At 42.4% G+C, this 18,788-nt stretch overlaps 1 protein-coding gene across 1 annotated transcript in view; it reads left to right on the top strand.

Moving 5' to 3' along the window:
• The window catches only part of fhod3b (formin homology 2 domain containing 3b), a 213,362-nt gene that overhangs the window by 31,924 nt on the left and 162,650 nt on the right, over window positions 1-18,788 (top strand). Inside the window, 1 exon segment of the mRNA XM_036596455.1 lies at window positions 1,600-1,664. Coding sequence (XP_036452348.1) covers window positions 1,600-1,664 — 65 coding nt within the window.

Here is an 18,788-nt window from a genome sequence, read left to right as displayed (position 1 = left end):
GAAAAGTGGTTCCATATAGCACCCAAACCGGTTCTCCTATCGATTCGATGTCAAGCTTGTAACGATAGTAGAATAACAGTTTCTCGTAACTTTTTTCTTGAGAATGAAGATTTTCTTTCTTGAGACACTTTCGTGAATCCGGCCCCTGATTCTGGTTCTGATTCAGTCATGTGCACCAAAACATGCAGACCACTAATCCTGCGTGACCTGAGGTGAGGGGAGTCCTTAACCCCGTCTGTCCATCACTCTCTCTCACACTGACCTGACCTGTGTGTCCGAACCCCTCCGAAAGGCCAGGGGAGCACCAAAAGCCAGAGTGCATGCTGGGAACCCTGGAGCTCCCCAGTTCTCCACAGTCTTTCTCTCGTCCCCGCGAGACTCTTCAGGCAGCAATAAAGAAGCGGTAGGAGGTCAGCGTGGTCCGGCCTGTCATGAGGTCATGCATTTGAAGCTCAAGGCCACACAGGGTTAGCTCCCCCATGGCGAGGAGCTCCGCTGACCTGAGACGGTCGTAACAGACGGAATCAGGTCTCACGGCGCGCACAGAGATCTTATCGTCGTTTTTCTTGCATGGAGAAGCTTTCATTGATGTTGGTGAGCCGTTATTAGCTGAACCGCTGTTTGCATGATGTTGCCTCTGGGCAACAAACCTGTTTTCCTCACTTGATACACATTTAATGGTCAGTAATGAAGGGGAGGAGTTTGAATAAACCACATGCAGGTAGTGGGTCACAGTTTCTCCTGGTGGGCCTTTTTAAACCTTTTCCTGCTACGTTGCTTCAGACAGTTTTCCTTGGAAAAGCATTTCAAAAATACATTTGTTAAAGTGTGGATTTCATTTTTTAACATTAAGTATCATATAAATTATGTTTATGTTATCAGAAATGGTTTAATTATGCATGTCGCCTAGAAGCAACACAGGAATAAATGCAGCCAATAGCGAGTCACCTGTGTAGCCACATAAGAGAACACTGCAGTTCCCATTTAGTCTTTTAATTTTATATTTAGTCTTTTTTTATGTTTTAGTATGGGTTTAACTGGTATTTGTGGTTTTAAATGATTTTTCACTTTTGTAACATGCTTTGAAATGAAACAAAACTTGAAACAGATTTGAATGTTTAGTATTTAAAGATTGACAAATCGTGTGTTTCTGTTCCAAATATTTCCATTTTAAAACATCATATTTTTTGTGTGATGCTCTGTATATTTTTTCCATTGTCAGACTGTGTTGCCTCAAAGTAACACACCCTAGGAGGACAACCCCCAAACACGCTACTTTTATAAAACTGTTTTGATTTTAACAATCAAGCCATTTCTAAAACAAAAGTAAATCATACATTATTTTTTAAACAAATAATGTGTGCAATAGAGGCCTGGTTGTGAGATTATGGTTGTCAGTAAAAACAGTCTGTACCAAATAGACTTCATAGATTAAAAAAGCATTTTAATAGCGAAATTATTGAAAGTATTATAGTAATCATATCAAGGCTGAAGATATGTGCATTATTACACCGTTTTACATTATTTACTGTTCACGCTTTCTTTACGTGCTGATTGAGGATGTTGAATAACTGATTCCATTTCTCCTTTGTTCTTCAGGAGGGGCAAGAAGCACAGTATCATCCTGCGGACTCAGCTCTCAGTGAGAGTCCATGCCTGTATAGGTGAGTAACCTGATGCTCCGGTTGCTACGCTGATGACTGAGTAAGACGATAGGAGGTGACGTCTTCATAATCGCCTGACTGTAAAGCGGTGATCACAGGGCTCGTCCAGTGCTTTGAATCGCTGGCTTTTGTTTGAGAAGTGTTGAATATGTTTATGTAGGTTAACTCTGGTGTGTCTACCAGATTCCCATCGTCTGCCCATAATTTGTGAAATGGTGAAGTTGTCCTGCGGCTAATTAGGAGCCCCCCTTTCTGGTTTGCGGTCTTGTTTAAACTTGATTTTTCAGGCAATGAAAAATGGCATGAGTGTGAACATGGCAGTGTAGTCGTGAGAGAATTTAAAATGTTTGCTCTGCAGGGACACGCTTAAGTAGAAGGTAAATAAAGGCTAACGGGGTTCTGTAGAGTACCAAAAAAGGTACCTGAATTAGTGGAACCTTTTTGTTGCTGTATAGAACCATTTTTTAAACGTTTCAACAGTTTTTCCATCAAAAGATCCGCTTAACCAGACCGTTTATGCATCCAGAAGCTTCCTTGAGTTGTCACTGTTCCACAGGGGTGTCAATCAGAATTACAGGTTTTTTGATGGTGGCAAAATTTAAGTGAATTTTTAATATTTATGTTGTGTTTTAGCCTAAATTTGTTCTGGTTAACTGCGTTTGTACTTGAGGCTGATGATGTAAGTCATGCGTAATCGAGGCTGTACAGAATGGAGTCTTGGTTTACTGTGATGTTAGAGCACACATGCCTGCTTAGCCGCTTAGCATCTGGTTGAATACTTGTACGTAGCCACTGATGACCCTAACAGAGGCGAGTGAGGCAGGTTCAGGAACACAGTGTAGCTTTCGTGCTTTCTGTTTGTCGTTGTATCTGTTTGTCGTGTCTCAGTTTTTCAGAAAATCAGGCGTTGAAAGCTCCAGAACCTGCCTCAGCTGCTTAGCGTTAGCGTTAGCGCTGAGTGTCACAGTGCCAGGTTAGTGGGCCCCTATGCTTGTATCTCGTAAATCTCAGCTGAGGCCGAACTCTCCCCACCCCGCCGGTTCCTGCAGAGGCGCACTGGGACATGTGGTCTGTGTTAGCGGGTGTGTTAGCGGCCCCCCTGAAAGGACATCTCAACCTGGGTTTCATTTGCAGGCCACCTGAAGGGTCCGCACGGCCTGCATGGGAGACTTCGCCCAGCCCCCCTCAGCAGCGCAAAAAGGCGCGAGTTCCTGAAAAACGTTTTTGAAAACGTCCTGAGACGGTCTGTGAGATTCTGTAGGTCCCTGAGTTTCTGAAAAAGGAGAGTTCATGAGTTCCTGAAAATGTTGAGTGTCTAAAAAAGGCTCCTATACTTGTATCACATAAATCTCGACCTTGGTTTCATTTGCAGGCCACCTGAAGGGTCTGCCGTGTGAAACATCACCCAGCCCCCCTCAGTAGTGCAGAAAAGCTTTGTGAAAAAAGTTAAGAGTTAAAAGAGTTTTTGAAAACGTCCTTAGAAGGTCTCTGAGATTCTGTTAAAGGTTCCTTGGATCCTGAAACGGTTCCTGATTTTGAAAAAGTTCCTGAGTTTCTAAAAAAGCTCTTTGTGAAACTTTACCCAGCCCCCCTTAGTGGCACAAAAAAGGCACAGGCTCCAGAACTTCGTTAGGAACCAAAAGAATTCCTGAACTTGAACTAACCTGAACTCCTTGTTTTGTATTCCCACCACACTTACATTATTGTAATTCCTCCCTCTGCAGTCTGCAGAATTTCCGGTGACTGAACCTTTTGGTAAACGGACCAGTTCGGGGCCAGCGTTAGCGCGGGTGCTGAGCAAGGCTGGTCCACTTTTTCCGTTTTCCTGGTTGGTTACATTTTCTGCCGTTATCCAAATTAACTGTTAATAGGTTTCTAAAAATGCCAGATAAGTAGGTTCTGTGAAGCTTGTGCTTCACCGATCAGTGGCATTCAGTACAGCAAACTCCACAGCAGTAGGTCCAGTGGCAAGAACATAGTACCTACTCTAGGACTACAGCTCAGGTCACGAGTTCCTGAAAGGGTCCCGAATCTCCCAAAAAGTTCTGAGATCCTGAAAAAGTTTTTGAGTTTCTAAAATTTAGCTGAGGTCCTGAAAAGGTTCCTGATTTTCAGAAAAAACTCTCTATGTTTCCATAAAAGTTACGGAGTTTCTAAAAAAGTTCCTGAGTGTCTGAAAAAGATCTCCTGAGTTCCTGAGAAAAGTTAGTTTCTGGTTCCTGAAAAGGTTCTGCAGAAACATGCAAAGTCTCGCCCCAGGGTTCCTTCCAGTAAAATCCTGTTTAATCTGCTAGTGCGGCGTGTCTTGGGAATTTGCTGTGACAATTAATTCACATATTTGGTTTGGTGCTCTGTTCCTCACACTCTTAAAAAAGATGGTTCTTCAAGGGTTGTTTAGTAAGGGTTCTATATAGACCCATGAACCCGCAAAGAACCATTTTCATGCTTAAATTGTTCTTTGCATCGTACAGTGGTTCTTCAGATTGATAGAACTTCAGAATGTATTGTATGTGGTTCTGTACAGCACCAAAAAGGGTTCTGCTATTGTTACGATGTCAAGCTTGTAACAATAGAAGTACCCTTTTTGGTGCTATATAGAACCCATTTTAAAATGTTTCTGTATAGAACCATATACAACACATTCCCCATCAGTGTGAAGAACCATTGCACCATGCAAAGAACCATGCAGCTGGTTCTTTAAGAGTTAATGGTTCTATATAGAACCACTGTCTTTACTAAAGAACCCTCAATGGAGAATATGTTGTACATGGTTCTGTATAGCACCAAAAAGGGTTCTGTTATTCTTACATGTTAAGCTTATAACTGTAAAAGAACCCTTTTTGGTGCTGAATAGAACCCTTTTCAAAACCTTTCTGTATAGAACCGTAGACAAAACATTATCCATCAGTCTGAAGGACTATTTCATCATGCAAAGAACAATGCAGATGGTTCTTTCAGCATTAATGTTTCTATATAGAATCATTGTCTTTACTAAAGAACCCTTGAATAACCAGTTAGAACCTGTTATGTGCCTGTTACAGAGAAGGTCTCATGCGTTTAGCTGGTTGTTCTGCGGACTGCAGCGCGTTAGGAGCGTCTCTGGCTCGGTGCTGTGATTATTTTGTCTGAGGAAGGGCTGTTGTCTGTGTTCAGGACCTCGGAGTCAGTGTTCTAGACAGATGTGGGCCTGCAGTCGGCGGTTTGTTCCTCATATTCCCAGAACGGCGGAGCACACGTGGCTCACGCAGCCTTCTCTCCGCTCACTGCAGGGAAAATCTGCCCAGTGGCTGCGAAAGCCATCAAGCCCAGAGCTGTCAGATTTTAATTTGTACTTCTTGCGTACGTGTTATTTAAGGGTACCGATGACAGAACGCGCCCTGAGATCGGAGCTGAGTTATCTCTCGCAGACGTTCCTCTGCTGATTCCTTTCACTGGTTCTTCATTGCCTGCTGCAAAAAAGCACCTGTGGAAACTTTTGGAAACTCCTAAACTATTTGCTGTAGATTTTTCTGTCCGGTACCGGAGACCGTCTGAGCCGGTGGACGGGAGGTGAGCGATGAACCAGACTCGCTCAGACACCTGCCCCACGTTCTCCTTCCCCACGTTCTCCTGCCCCACGTTCTCCTGCGCTTACTCTGCTCTTCTGCTGGAGCTTCAGCTCGAAACATGGAGAACCTCACGTGGCTCCTTTTTACAAAAGGGTCTTAAACGTTCCTGGGTTCAGTGGAACACATTTTTGGAGACTGTTCTTTGTTTTGTTTTGTTCTAGGTTAAGTTGTTCTGGGTGCTCATAAACCAAATGAAACAGCATGAATGGAGAACATTCTACAGTCCTTCAACCCAGTCCAGTCTTTGGGAACATTCTAGGGCTGCGTTGTGTGGAAGGCATTCTAGAACAGTCTGAACAGGGGAGAACATTTTAGAGCATTGGGAATCAGAAATTGCATTCTAGGAGAGAACATTCTAGAAGAGTGTGAATGGAGAACCTAGTGTTTCTCAACCCAGTGTTGAAGAGCATTCCAGAACAGCGCGAATTGGAGAGAACATTCTTGAACAGTATGAATGTTGTAAGAACATTCTCAAACAGTGTAGATAGAGAAGAGCAAATTCTAGCATTCTGTAGAACATTCTGTGAGTGAAAGGGAAGAACCATGTAGAACACTGTGAATGGGGACGTCATTCTAGAATGGTATGAAAGGAGGGGGACGTTCCAGAAGAGTGTTGAAGGGGAGAATATTCTAGAACCGTGTGGATTGAAACAAACATTGTAGAGCAGTGTGAATGGAGAAGTAAAATTGTAGAAGACAAGAGAGCATAGTGCCTAGGTCTGAAAAAGAGGAGAACGTTATAGAACAGTGTGAATGGGATAGAGTGTTTGAGAACATTGTAAAAGGGAGGAGAACATTCCAGAACAGTGTGAGTGTCCCGGAGTTGGAGGTTGCTGGTCTTTGGGGTTAAATGGATGCGACTCACAGACGTGCTCGGTTCTCCAGTGGCGGGTTATCAGTACCCGTATGGAAGGCGCGGTGTGATAAGGAGAGCTTGGTGTAGATGTTGTTCTACGCTGGGTTCCCCCCACCCCCGTCCTGGGACCTGTAACCGGCGTTCCCTCGCACGACTGATAACATCACTATTTCTGACCCAGCTGTGTGATTGGAGCACTGTCTGGGGGCAGGGTGGAGCCTCATTCCCTCTCTCTCTCTCTCTCTCTCTCTCTCTCTCTCTGAGGGCTTCAGTCTGCAGGTGGTCAGGAAGGAGACAGATGGGCAGTCTCTAAGAGGATGATGACCATTTAACTCAGATAACAGCCACCTGTCTCCCCTCACTGGCTCCCCGGCACGCTGCGCTGTTTGTTTGTGGGAGATGGAAACTGCACTGCAGGGCTGCAGTGATTGATCGTTTCTGCAGCTGATCAATCGATTGACTGATACTCGATTAATCAACTGATCCAGCTATTCTGCCTTCCACAAACCTCCGTGGAATAACAGCGATGACCTCATCTTTTTAACTGACACTCTTAAAAAAGACAGTTCATCAAGGGTTCTTTAGTAAAGGCAATGGTTCTGGCTAGAACCATGAGTTCTGTTTAGAACTCTGCATGCTTACAAGGTTCTTTGCATCGTGAAATTGTACTTGATTGATGGAGACTGCTGTATGTAGTTCTATATAGCACCAAAAAGGGTTCTGCTACTGTTACGATGTCAAGCCCGAAACATTAGAAGAACCACTTTCAAAAAGGTTCTGTACAGAACCATTTCCAACACTCTCCAACAATCTGAGGAACCATTTTACTGTGCAAAGCACCATTTAGGCATGAAATGCCTCTATGTAAGACCAAAAAGGGTTCTTCTACTGATGTGATGTCAGGCACGTAACAGTAGAAGAACCCTTCTTGATGCTATATAGAACCATTTTCAAAAAGGTTCAGTACAGAACCATACATCTAACACAGTCTTCATCAATCTGAAGAACCATTTCACCATGCAGAAAATCATTTAAGCAGGCAAACGATTTCACTGTTTTTACTAAAGAACGCTTAAAGAACCCACCTTTTTAAGTGTGTTCTATTCAAAGTTCTGTGAACACTGAATTTTAAGCCACAAATCATTTTACACTGAATTTGAATTATATAACAAACTGGGATATTTATTAGTGTTCCTGCTGTTGAGGCCGACATGCTGCCGTGTCTCTGGCAGTTTTAGAATATGTGGGCCAAGTAAGCATGTTTTAATCTGGGCCCAGTGCTGACAGTGGACCAGCAGTGCCGTATGTTTGCCAGAAGTGGCCCACATCCGCATGGCAACTGGGTTCTTTGGTTCCTCTCTCCTTACCAGCACCATCATTCAAGATTCAGTCTGTGCAGCAAGCAGTTTTCTTTTTTGTGATTCAGCAAAACAACACCTACACATCCACTGATCATATGAACATTATAGAGCTTTTTAAATGAAACAGTAGAAGCCATATCGCCCCCTACGCTTCCTGTAGCGTATTACAGTCTGTCAGAGTGACTGTGTGGATCATATGAACATTATAGAGGCTTTTTAAATGAAACAGCAGAAGCCATATCGCCCCCTACGCTTCCTGTAGTGTATTACAGTCTGTCAGAGTGACTGTGTGGATCATATGAACATTATAGAGGCTTTGTAAATGAAACAGTAGAAGCCATATCGCCCCCTACGCTTCCTGTAGTGTATTACAGTCTGTCAGAGTGACTGTGTGGATCATATGAACATTATAGAGCTTTTTAAATGAAACAGTAGAAGCCATATCGCCCCCTACGCTTCCTGTAGTGTATTACAGTCTGTCAGAGTGACTGTGTGGATCATATGAACATTATAGAGGCTTTTTAAATGAAACAGTAGAAGCCATATCGCCCCCTACACTTCCTGTAGTGTATTACAGTCTGTCAGAGTGACTGTGTGGATCATATGAACATTATAGAGCTTTTTAAATGAAACAGTAGAAGCCATATCGCCCCCTACACTTCCTGTAGTGTATTACAGTCTGTCAGAGTGACTGTGTGGATCATATGAACATTATAGAGCTTTTTAAATGAAACGGTAGAAGCCATATCGCCCCCTACACTTCCTGTAGTGTATTACAGTCTGTCAGAGTGACTGTGTGGATCATATGAACATTATTGGGGGTATAAACTAATGTATTATCAAGACGGAGACTGGCGCATTTATAATTCAGTCAGGTTTCATTGCCACTGCAGCAGCATCGCTCTCAGCCTTTACAGCTGATTTATACTGATTTATACTGATTTATTGAGAGGTCCAGTGGAGACAGAGTACGACTGAGTGGACGAGGACGCTGTTAAACATTTCAGCTACTCTCTGCTGCTGAAACCAACTGTTCAAATCAACTGGAAACTTCAGCAGATTCCTCAAATGGCTGAAGCCCATTCACTGCACCTGTTGTGATGAGGCCCCTAACAGGCCTTTCAACAGAGGATAAGGCAGTTTTTTGTGTTTAGTTACATGAGCTCAAATTCTGTCACAAAGTTGGACAAAATACACCAACAAAACAGCGCTTACAACATTAGAAAAGGGTAAAAAATATGAGCACAATGACTTTTTTGGCAAAAATAAACAATTTAAGAAGGAACATGAGGTGAAATCAAACAACCGGTAAAAATAAGTGGATAAAAGGAGATGGTCATAATTGGCTGCTACTTGTTGCTATACAGTTCATACAGTTACTGTACACTGGCTGTTGTATATATCGATATTGTCGAAACAAAACCTCGTATCTCCTTTTTTGACGTTTTTTAGTTTTTGACATAATTTGAAAATGCCTGTTGTCCTTTATATTGTATGTAAATTTCATGAAGAATGAACCAAAACAAACGGCCCAGAATGACTTGGAAAAAGTCTGGTTCCATTGACGTACATTAAAAGTAAAGTAAGTTTTTTCCTTCTCATGTAAAGTTCTTATTTTGGAGATACGAGGTTTTGTTCCGACAGCAGTGATATGCATTATAATTGGTCTATATCTGTTTGTTTTTTATGATCCATGCAGATGTTCTAACCCGTCCCCATCATATACTCAGAAAAGAGTATTGTGACTAAAATCATCACAGTGACAATAAAATATCACCATACTGCCCACCACCAGCTGCAAATGCACATTCATAACACTTGACATAAGGGCAGTGGAGTGCACATGCATGTTTTTGAGTGGTGAGAAATAGTTGACATTGCCTTGTGTCACCAACCTGACCTGCTGACAGTCCACTTCCATCAGGTGATTTATAACAGGCTCCACACACAGCATTACAGCTTTACTATTATTAGCATCAGCACAATACGACTGAATGTGTTAGCTTCACCACTTCTGAGCTTAAGGAGCAGATAGAACAGACCACCATAAAAACAGGGGGATTTTCATCATTCCTGCATAATTCACTGTGTGAGGTGTAAACAGAGAGATTCAGAGTGGTTTGGTGTGAGATGGTTCAGATGTCTTCACAGTGGTGGTGATAGGAACCAGGGGTCGCCATGACTACAACACAAATATAGACATTTTATTTACTATCCAGAACCACCAGTGAACCTACACGAGTCTTCTGAGTTTATATGGAATGTTGATGATGGAAAATAGTGGAAAATCTGAAATAATAAGTTTTCTTTGGGGACTATTTTGCCTCACAGCGCCCTGCATGTATCCCTCCACCATGAATGGAGTTTAAGTTCTCTAAACGATCATAAAACAGTGTCTCAGTCATCAGGCAGTGAATTCATAACCATTTCATGTAGGAACTTTCTGTGAGGGAGCTTTTAGAGGTGGACGTCTGGTTCCTATCACCACCACTGTGAACAGTTCTGACTCGGTAAGTTTCTCTAGAAACCAAACCGCTCTGAACGACTCTGTTTACATCTTAACCACTTAGTTATGCAGTAATTTTAAAATGTATACTGGGTCTGTATTTATACTTCCTGTAGTGTATTACAGTCTGTCAGAGTGACTGTGTGGATCATATGAACATTATAGAGTGTTTTTTTAAGAGTGTTAAGTGTTCTGTACACTATGGAAGCCTGTTTCATTGACACAGTGGTGAGAATGGTGGGTTTTTTCTCACCAGCCCTGTTGACTCTGCTCATCAGCAGAGCCGTGATTATCCGCATTTATCCCTGCCGCGCTTCCCCAGTGTGGTGGTTTAACGCTCCGAGTGTTGGACATCACAGACGAGGCTGTTTATAAACACTTTGTTTATTTTAGAGCACTGTAAACATGACTGATGGTGCGTTCAGCATCCTGCCTGTAATGTGTGTTATTTAGCGAGCTTGTGGGCAGCCTCAGTGTCCCCGGGCAGTGAGTGGTAATGTACACAGTGTAGCCTATGGTTTCTTTAGCGCTCATGAAAAGCACCAATCATCATCAGAGAGCTAATTTTCAGCGCCCTCCGTGAGGGTGGTAAACCGCACCGCTCTGTCAGGCCCGATCCAGCCTCCCTTAATCACATACATTTGGCTGCAGTGAGGATGCTCCTCAGGCTGCGGGAAACCTGGGCTGCTGGCAGAAGAAAGCTATGAGCTAATGCTTTACAGCAGGGCTGCACGATAAGGACACAATGCCGTAGTTCTAGCATTGCTAGTAGGGCCCACATTTTCACCGTTCTCACCATGTTCCGACCTCTCTTTATGCCTTAAACAGGCTGCTTTTGTTACTGCACCTTTAAGACTGATGTATGTAAATGAGCTCTGTTCTTATTGGCTGCCTAATTCAAAAAAGCAGCACAGGCTGAAACACTAAAGCTTCAGTGTGAATGGGTGGGGCTAAATTGCTGTAGACTGAATAGGCTGATATATACATGTGACATCACAAAAACAGTCAATTCAAAGCTGTTTTTTTCTGGTTAAAAGAACTGTAAAGACTTAGGAGTGAAGCTGCATCACAATATTATTTATTTACAGAGACGATAGCTCATCTGCTGCTGCACAGTTTGTGTTGGTCATCCTCTAGTCCTTCATCAGTGGTCACAGGACGCTGCCCACAGGACGCTGTTGGCTGGATATTTTTGGTTGGTGGACTATTCTCAGTCCAGCAGTGACACTGAGGTGTTTAAAAACTCCAGCAGCACTGCTGTGTCTGATCCACTCAGACCAGCACAACACACACTAACACACCACGACCACGTCAGCGTTACTGCAGTGCTGAGAATGATCCACCACCCAAACAGTACCTGCTCTGTGAGGGTCCATGGGGGTCCTGACCACTGAAGAACAGGGTAAAAGGGGGCTAACAAAGTATCAGAGAAACAGATGGACTACAGTCTGTAACTGTAGAACTACAGAGTGCACCTATATAGTAAGTGGAGCTGATAAAATGTAGTTTTTAACACAATGTTGACGTTGAGATTTCAACCTTAACCAAAATTATGGTTCTGATGGAAAAGAAATAGTGGATCAATATTGCCCTGCTGGGAAAACAGTAGTTGCCATATTAAAACAGATCCACTACTTTTAAAGTAAGGAAAAAACTGTAAATGTGATTTGTGGACAGACTGTTCCTGTTTTAACCCAGATGCCCTTCACTTTTGCTACACGTGATGCATCTCAGCATTTCAGACTTGTTAAGGTTAATGAGGTAATGAGGCTCCTCTGTGGAAGCAGCTCCACTTTTTTTGTTAGCTGAGCTGCTGAGCTGCTCTAAACCCCCCTAAAGATCCAACCAATGGCTCCATTTAATTCGGGCCCCCTCACGGTACGTAGTTAAGGGCGTTTTTGTGGTTATCGCCCCATAATAGAGACCCAAAGTGAAGGAGGTTGGGATGTTTACATGATGTACTGCGCTCAGCGCTAAAATTAGAGTGGTCTAGATTCCTTTATAAGCTTTGCTGTTTTTCCTCGCGTCAATTACGCAGACCTTTCTGTGGAGCTAACACACTTTTCTGATTAGCTAATCTTTGACTTAGCTTGTCAGTGCAGATTTTTCGTTTAAAAGCTCTCTATAAAAAGGAGACACGCTGGTTTAAAAGGCCAAAAGCAGAAGAAACAATATGAGCAGCAGAACGAGCGTTAATAAAACGACGGTTGGCTTTTTCCATCCTGGGTCACAATTAGCATCTGTAATTAAATGCAGTCCCAGTCTAAGCGCTGTGTACGTTCATGGTAATGGAAATAAAGCTGGGTGACTGTGATTTGGTTGTGCTTGTCCTGCGCAGGCAGGTATACACAGGCAGAGATTTGGGGGCCCTAAGAGACCCCCACCCACCCAAGTGCTAAGAAAAGCAATATAGCAATTTCCTATATACTGCTGTATGTATGATTGAATCAATTAAAAACTATGATTTGGATCTTTAAACAAACTATTAAATAAATGCTGATCAATTAAAGGTGTGTAGATATTGTTAAACATAAAGATGTGTTTCCTTTCCATGCAAATTGGGACACGATTATCAACCGAAAGACGTTTCATGTGGTCTACTCCCATAGGGGATAAAAATATGTTCCTATATGTACCTGTATTTGCTCATATTACACATACATGTGCAATATATGTGATATTTTCATCCATAACATTTTTGAATATTTAAATCCATGCCAATTTATGCAGAAATATGTTGGTAAATTGAAATATATGCATGTTGTTACCATCCAAATAAAACATAGCATCTGCAAAATACTAAATTTGCAGAAGAGGGCAAAAACATTGTTTACTCTTAATGTATTTTCAAATAATGAGGTTTTATTCTAAGATATTTTGGCGCATTTCTGTTCATCTTTATGAAATTTTCACAGAAAAAGAGCAGCAGCTGTATGAATGTGTAGATCAAATATGTGTGATAATTTACATTTTTGAAACATATATGTATTAACATGACGCACATTTTGAAAAATATATGGGAACTTATTTCCTTTGCAAATGTTCTGTTTTCAGGTATAAACTAGCTAGAAAGCAACTCAATGCAAGTCACACTAGCAATTACTAGCAAACTTTCGCAAGTGAAATTACATTCACTTCAGTCGAGTTCACTGCGGTTAGCAGTTTTGCGTCAGGTGAATGTGGAGCTTAGTCAGGTACTTTAATATTTGATAGGAAATGCTAATTTAGCTAATGTTTCAGCACAAACCCTCAAACATTTCATCCCCACTGACTACAAATGAAGCAGGAAAGACAGACTTTACACTCAGACTGTATTATTAGTTCTACTTTTAGCGTTTAGCTGTTGGTAGATGAGTTAGCCAGCCTGCTAACAGCAGTGTTAGCTCCTTTGCTAACTACACAAGCCACCCCAGTGCTGCCAACTACATCAGTTATCTGTATGTTTTCCATTTCTGGCTGCAGATTAGTGTTTAACTCTATTTATTCACAAGTGTATAATTATCTGATGTAATTTCCACTTAGCAGGTTAGCCAGCTTGCTAAATACACCAGTGTGGGGAATTTCTTCCTTTTTCCTTGGTCACAACTTTTTCACAAGCTCACGCAAAATGCAGATGACTAGTGCGACTGCAGATTTTGCCCTAGATGCTACTAGCTAGTTGCTAACTCTTTGAAACCACAAGCTTAAAGGGAAAGTCCACCAATTTTTCAAAAACATTTTGCAAAATTAAGTGGTTAGGTTGTAAACAGAGTCGTTCAGAGTGGTTTGGTTTCTAGAGAAACTTGCTGAGTCAGAACTGTTCACAGTGGTGGTGATAGGAACCAGACGTCTACCTCTAAAAGCTCCCTCACAGAAAGTTCCTACATGAAATGGTTATGAATTCACTGCCTGATGACTGAGACACTGTTTTATGATAGTTTAGAGAACTTAAACTCTATTCATGGTGGAGGGATACATGCAGGGCGCTGTGAGGCAAAAAAGTCCCCAAAGAAAACTTATTATTTTAATTATTATACTTAAAATAAAAGAAAACCTATTATATTAATTGTTCATTTTTTTAGCTTTATTAATATTTCCAAACAATACTGGGGGCCGTGGGGACCCTCAGCAACTGCTTATATTGCCTATAGCTGTACGTCCGCTAATGTGGGCTCTAGCTAACTCTGTCGGCAGGTGAAGCCGTACGGCGGCGCAGCGGGTGACGAGCGTTTCGAGCGATGTTGTCGCTTTAACGAGCTGTTATGGAAGGCGCTCCGGGCTGCTTCCACTTGACCTCGCGTGATTTATTGACGCCTTTGAATGGTGATTTATGCCTCCTCTGAATCCTTACACGGCTGAATTAGTCGTTTTTGGCCTTCTGCTTGACAAGTTGAAACGTTGTTTCCCCCCAAATGAAAAAAAAGCAGCTGTGTATGGGGGACATTCGCAGCTGTAAATTCTCCATAATTCCTCGCGCCTTTCCAAGCCGTAAACAATGTTACAGTAGAAATGACAGAAGGACATTTGGACTCAAGCTAAGCACGTTCACAGCTGTTCAGACGCTGAGCACCAGACGGGTTTTCAGCTTTTTCCACGTCACCCACCTCCATTCTGCTGATTTTTACTGAGCTAGTGCAGATTCCTGTTTTATATAAGGGATAGCTCCGCCCACTCAACCTGATTGGTTGAACAGTGTTCCTGTTGTGGTGCTACAGTAAATGTGGTGTGTGGCAAATAGCATATATGTGACTCAATAGTTACATATGGACTAATAATAATAATAATAATAATATCTTTCTAGACCACTTTTCATGCCGGTGGCATCTCAGAGTACTTTACACACAGGTGATAAATCTTAACAGTAACAGAAGAAACTCTGAATATTCATTTATAATCATATAAGTCAATAATACAGATCAGATTAAAGATAAACTCCAGAGAGCTGTAGAGTTTAATGAAGCTCTGAGTTAAAGAGCTGCGTTTTCAGATGTTTATTAAAAGTGAGCTCTGAGCTCGGCTGGCTAATAAAAGCTAAACTGAGCTCCACAGTTTAGAAGCAGATTAACTGAAAGAGTCTCTCCACGTTTTCTGTGTTTTACTGAAGGTGTTCAGAAGGTCAGAATCTGCAGATCTGAGATCATAAACAGACGTTCAGGAGCTTTAAGGTCATTTAAGGTCATAGAGCTCTCGCATATTAGCATGGGGCTAACATATTAGTTAGTGGCTAGTGTTGGATAGGGGCTTAACTATTAGCTTTTGTCTAGAGCATTAGATTGGGGGTTACATATTAGCATGGGGCTAACGTATTAGCTTGCGGCTAAAATATTAGCTTGTGGCTAGGGTGTTATATGGGGGCTTACCATAGATATCCATACCTGGATGCCATGTTGTCTGTTGTTCTCTATCTGAGGCAATACGTCTGCGCGTCCGCCATGTTGGAGAGGTCAAGATCCGCTTGTGAACAGATTCACTTGTATTGAGAGACAAAGAGTCTCAGGATTAAATCAGCCACAACTTCCTTACTACTCAACCGATTTTCACCAAATCTGTTTAGTTATAATCCTCAGACGCAGATTAATCCAGGCTGCTCGGATCTGCTCTCGGTAACTTTTATTACTTTAATAACTGATAGTGATAATTAGCCGTCCAGACCAGCAGGAAAGTATTCAGTCTGCACCTGACGATAAAAACTTTAGCGCGAGAAACACAATCAGACCCATCAGCAAATCCATCAGTGTGTGAATCATTTCTGATCTTAATACACAGAAAAATAAAATAAACCCCCAAAACACAGTAAGAAGGGCGGAGCTGAAGTCGGCTTCCTATTCACCAGCGTCTTGTTAGAGTTTTCCGTTCCACCTTAAATGGTACAGCAGTCACTTTCTGGTGCCTGAAGCTGCGCCATTTAAGGTGGAACATGAAAATTCGAACAAGAAGCTGGCGAATAGGAAGCTAACTAACAGGTTTGTGTAAGAAGATGCTAACGCTAATCTATTATGAATATCTACACAGATTAAGGAATGCTGTAACTTACCGCTACAAAGCTTTAACCATCACTGCAAATAAATAACTACTATATAAAGTTAAAATCCGGAATAGACTATTAAATGAAATAAGTTTCATATAAAACCAGAGGAAAAACAATCACATCAACAGGTTCTCTGTGCCTCATTAACCACACGGCCATATCTACACAAACATCACACAGACAATACACATCACACAGACATGAGTGTGGATCACTGCGTTCCCTCCGTTATATAATCCTGTCCCACTTTCTGAGTGTGATATTCCTGAAATAGTGTAATTTTAGACAGTATCTTTATTAAACTGCCGCTCTGTAATGGTACTGAATGCAGTCCAGCAGTGATGTTGACCGCCCCAAAATGGCGGCGCCGCTGACGTGCCTGGCTGGACCCAACGGTGTGTATATCTATGGGGGCTTACGTATTAACTTGGAGCTAGGTTTGTGGCTAGAACTTAGATGGGGCTAACATATTAGCTTAGGACTAGCATATTAGCTTGTGGTTAGAGTGTTAGAACATTAGATTGGAACAATATAAAACGCAACTTTTGTAAAATGTTGAATGCTTTAAAATAAAAGTGGAAACGTTAATTAATATATTAACCTTTAACCAGTTCTTTTTGCGCTGCATGGGAACAGGCACTGACTCTAGACACCACTGTTTCGTATCATGGATTTCTGAATTTTATGGGTTGTAAACTGATTGTTATGGAATGTTATGGTGAATAAAATCATGGCAGTGATGATCTTCTGCCATGACCTCACTCACCGTAACCTCATTCACTCTCTCTCTATCTCCGCTGTTCCTCACAGCCTTCGTGTGTTTTGGCTGAGGTGTGCGTGTTAGTGCGACCGGCCCAGAGGACAGTGAGTGCACTTTTTCCAGCGTTTTGTCTTGCCTCATTTTTCCTCTGTATTCTGCTGGGTGAAGGGATATTTATATGTCCCGGCCGGTGTTTATCATGTGGGCCGGTGCGGTGAGTTTTGCGTTTTGCACCTGCAGGATGTCTCTTTTCCACAGTCGAGGCCAGGCTGTTCACTGGCCACCAGCTCTACTCCGACCACACGGCATTCGGAATTCCTCAGGCTAGCCGCTGTAGCGATACACACTTTAAAAGATGGTTCTTCGAGGGTTCTTTAGTAAAGGCAGTGGTTCTCTTTAGAAGCCTGAGTTGTGTATCGAACCATTTGCACGCTTAAATGGTTCTTCAGATTGATGTGCTCTAGATAGCACCAACAATCACTATTGTTACAGTGTCAAGCTTGTAAACAATAGAAGAACCTGTTTTGGTGCTACAACACTTTTCCATCAACCTGAAGAACCATTTCACAGTGCAAAGAACTGTTTAAGCATGAAATGGATCTGTATAGAACTCATGGGTCTAAATAGAACCATTGTCTTTACTAAAGAACCCTTGAAGAACCTTTTTAAGTGTGTATGCTGTCAGCACCGAAAGAAATTAAATGAAATAACAACAACAGGAGTAAATAAACCAAGTAAACGACTAAAATAATTACAACTAAATCAATGAAAACAGTTGCTGAGTGTAGTTATACTTTTTAAAGAAAATCTCCTAACATTAACACAAAGTGTTCCATTGTTTTGAAGTAAATGTGTCCCAAAGTCTGAAAGTCAGTGTGGAACATGAAGAGTCGTCACTACCGAAACACATTTTCAACTTTTTTTATGTTCTAATGAAAAATATGATGATTTATCTGTGTGAACAGCTGTTCAAAGCTGTCAAAATGAGCTAAAATTGTCACTGAAACAGTCACTACTGAAACATTCAGTACAGTTTGGGAGAGTTATGATTGTTTTGGAATGTTCAGTCATTAGTTTTAATAAAATAAGTTAAGATTAAGTGACAGTTATTAGTCCCACAACGGGGAAATTTCACCTCCATATTTAACCCATCCGAGAAACACCACATACACACTAGTGAACACACACTAGGAGGCGGTGAGCACACTTGCCTGGAGCGGTGGGCAGCCCTATCCACAGCGCCCAGGGAGCAGTGGGGTTAGGTGTCTTGCTCAAGGGCGCTTCAGTCACGTACTGTCGGCTCAGAGGATCGAACCAGCAACCCTCCGTTCACAAGGCTGGTTCCCTAACCTCCAGACCACGACTGCCCCCGTTCATTAATGAACCATAATTGAGGTATAGAGTCACTTGGAGCAAAAGGATTTTAAGTCCAAGATCAGCTAAAAATCCTGAATGTGTTTCAGCTCTGACTCTGAACCAGCTCAGTAGAATGATCCGTATCGGTTGAGCCCTCTTGCATGCAGCCGTTCGCACGGCCCGGCGCGCTTTTCCCACAGATAAAGACAGACATTCATGTATTCGGGAGCTCGGAGCCCGGTCCCATCTCCCTCTCCCTCATCACCCTGCGCCTCCAGTCTAATGGAGTTAGAGGCACGTCCTACAGCCAAGCCAAACACGAGCCTGCCAGGAGGCAGAGGCTCAACCCAAACACAACACAGCAGAGCCACGGAGGAAGAGGCTAGAGCAGCTCTGAGCACTGGAGCCTCAACTCGTAACACTGGAGCTTCAGCTCTGAACACTGGAGCCTCAACTCTGAATACTGGGGCTTCAGCTCTGAACAGTGGAGCCTCAACTCTGAATACTGGGGCTTCAGCTCTGAACAGTGGAGTCTCAGCTCTTTGAACACTGGAGTCTCAGCTCTGAACACTGAAGCTTCAGCTTCGAACACTGGAGCACCAGCTCCTAACACTAGCACTTCATCTCTGAACACTGGAATTTCAGCTCTAAACACTGAAGCTCCAACCGT

Source organism: Colossoma macropomum, unplaced genomic scaffold, assembly GCF_904425465.1.
Source record: "Colossoma macropomum unplaced genomic scaffold, Colossoma_macropomum, whole genome shotgun sequence".
Classification (NCBI taxonomy): domain Eukaryota; kingdom Metazoa; phylum Chordata; class Actinopteri; order Characiformes; family Serrasalmidae; genus Colossoma; species Colossoma macropomum.
Note: the sequence above shows the minus strand (reverse complement) of the source record. Positions and strands in the feature narration are given on the sequence as shown.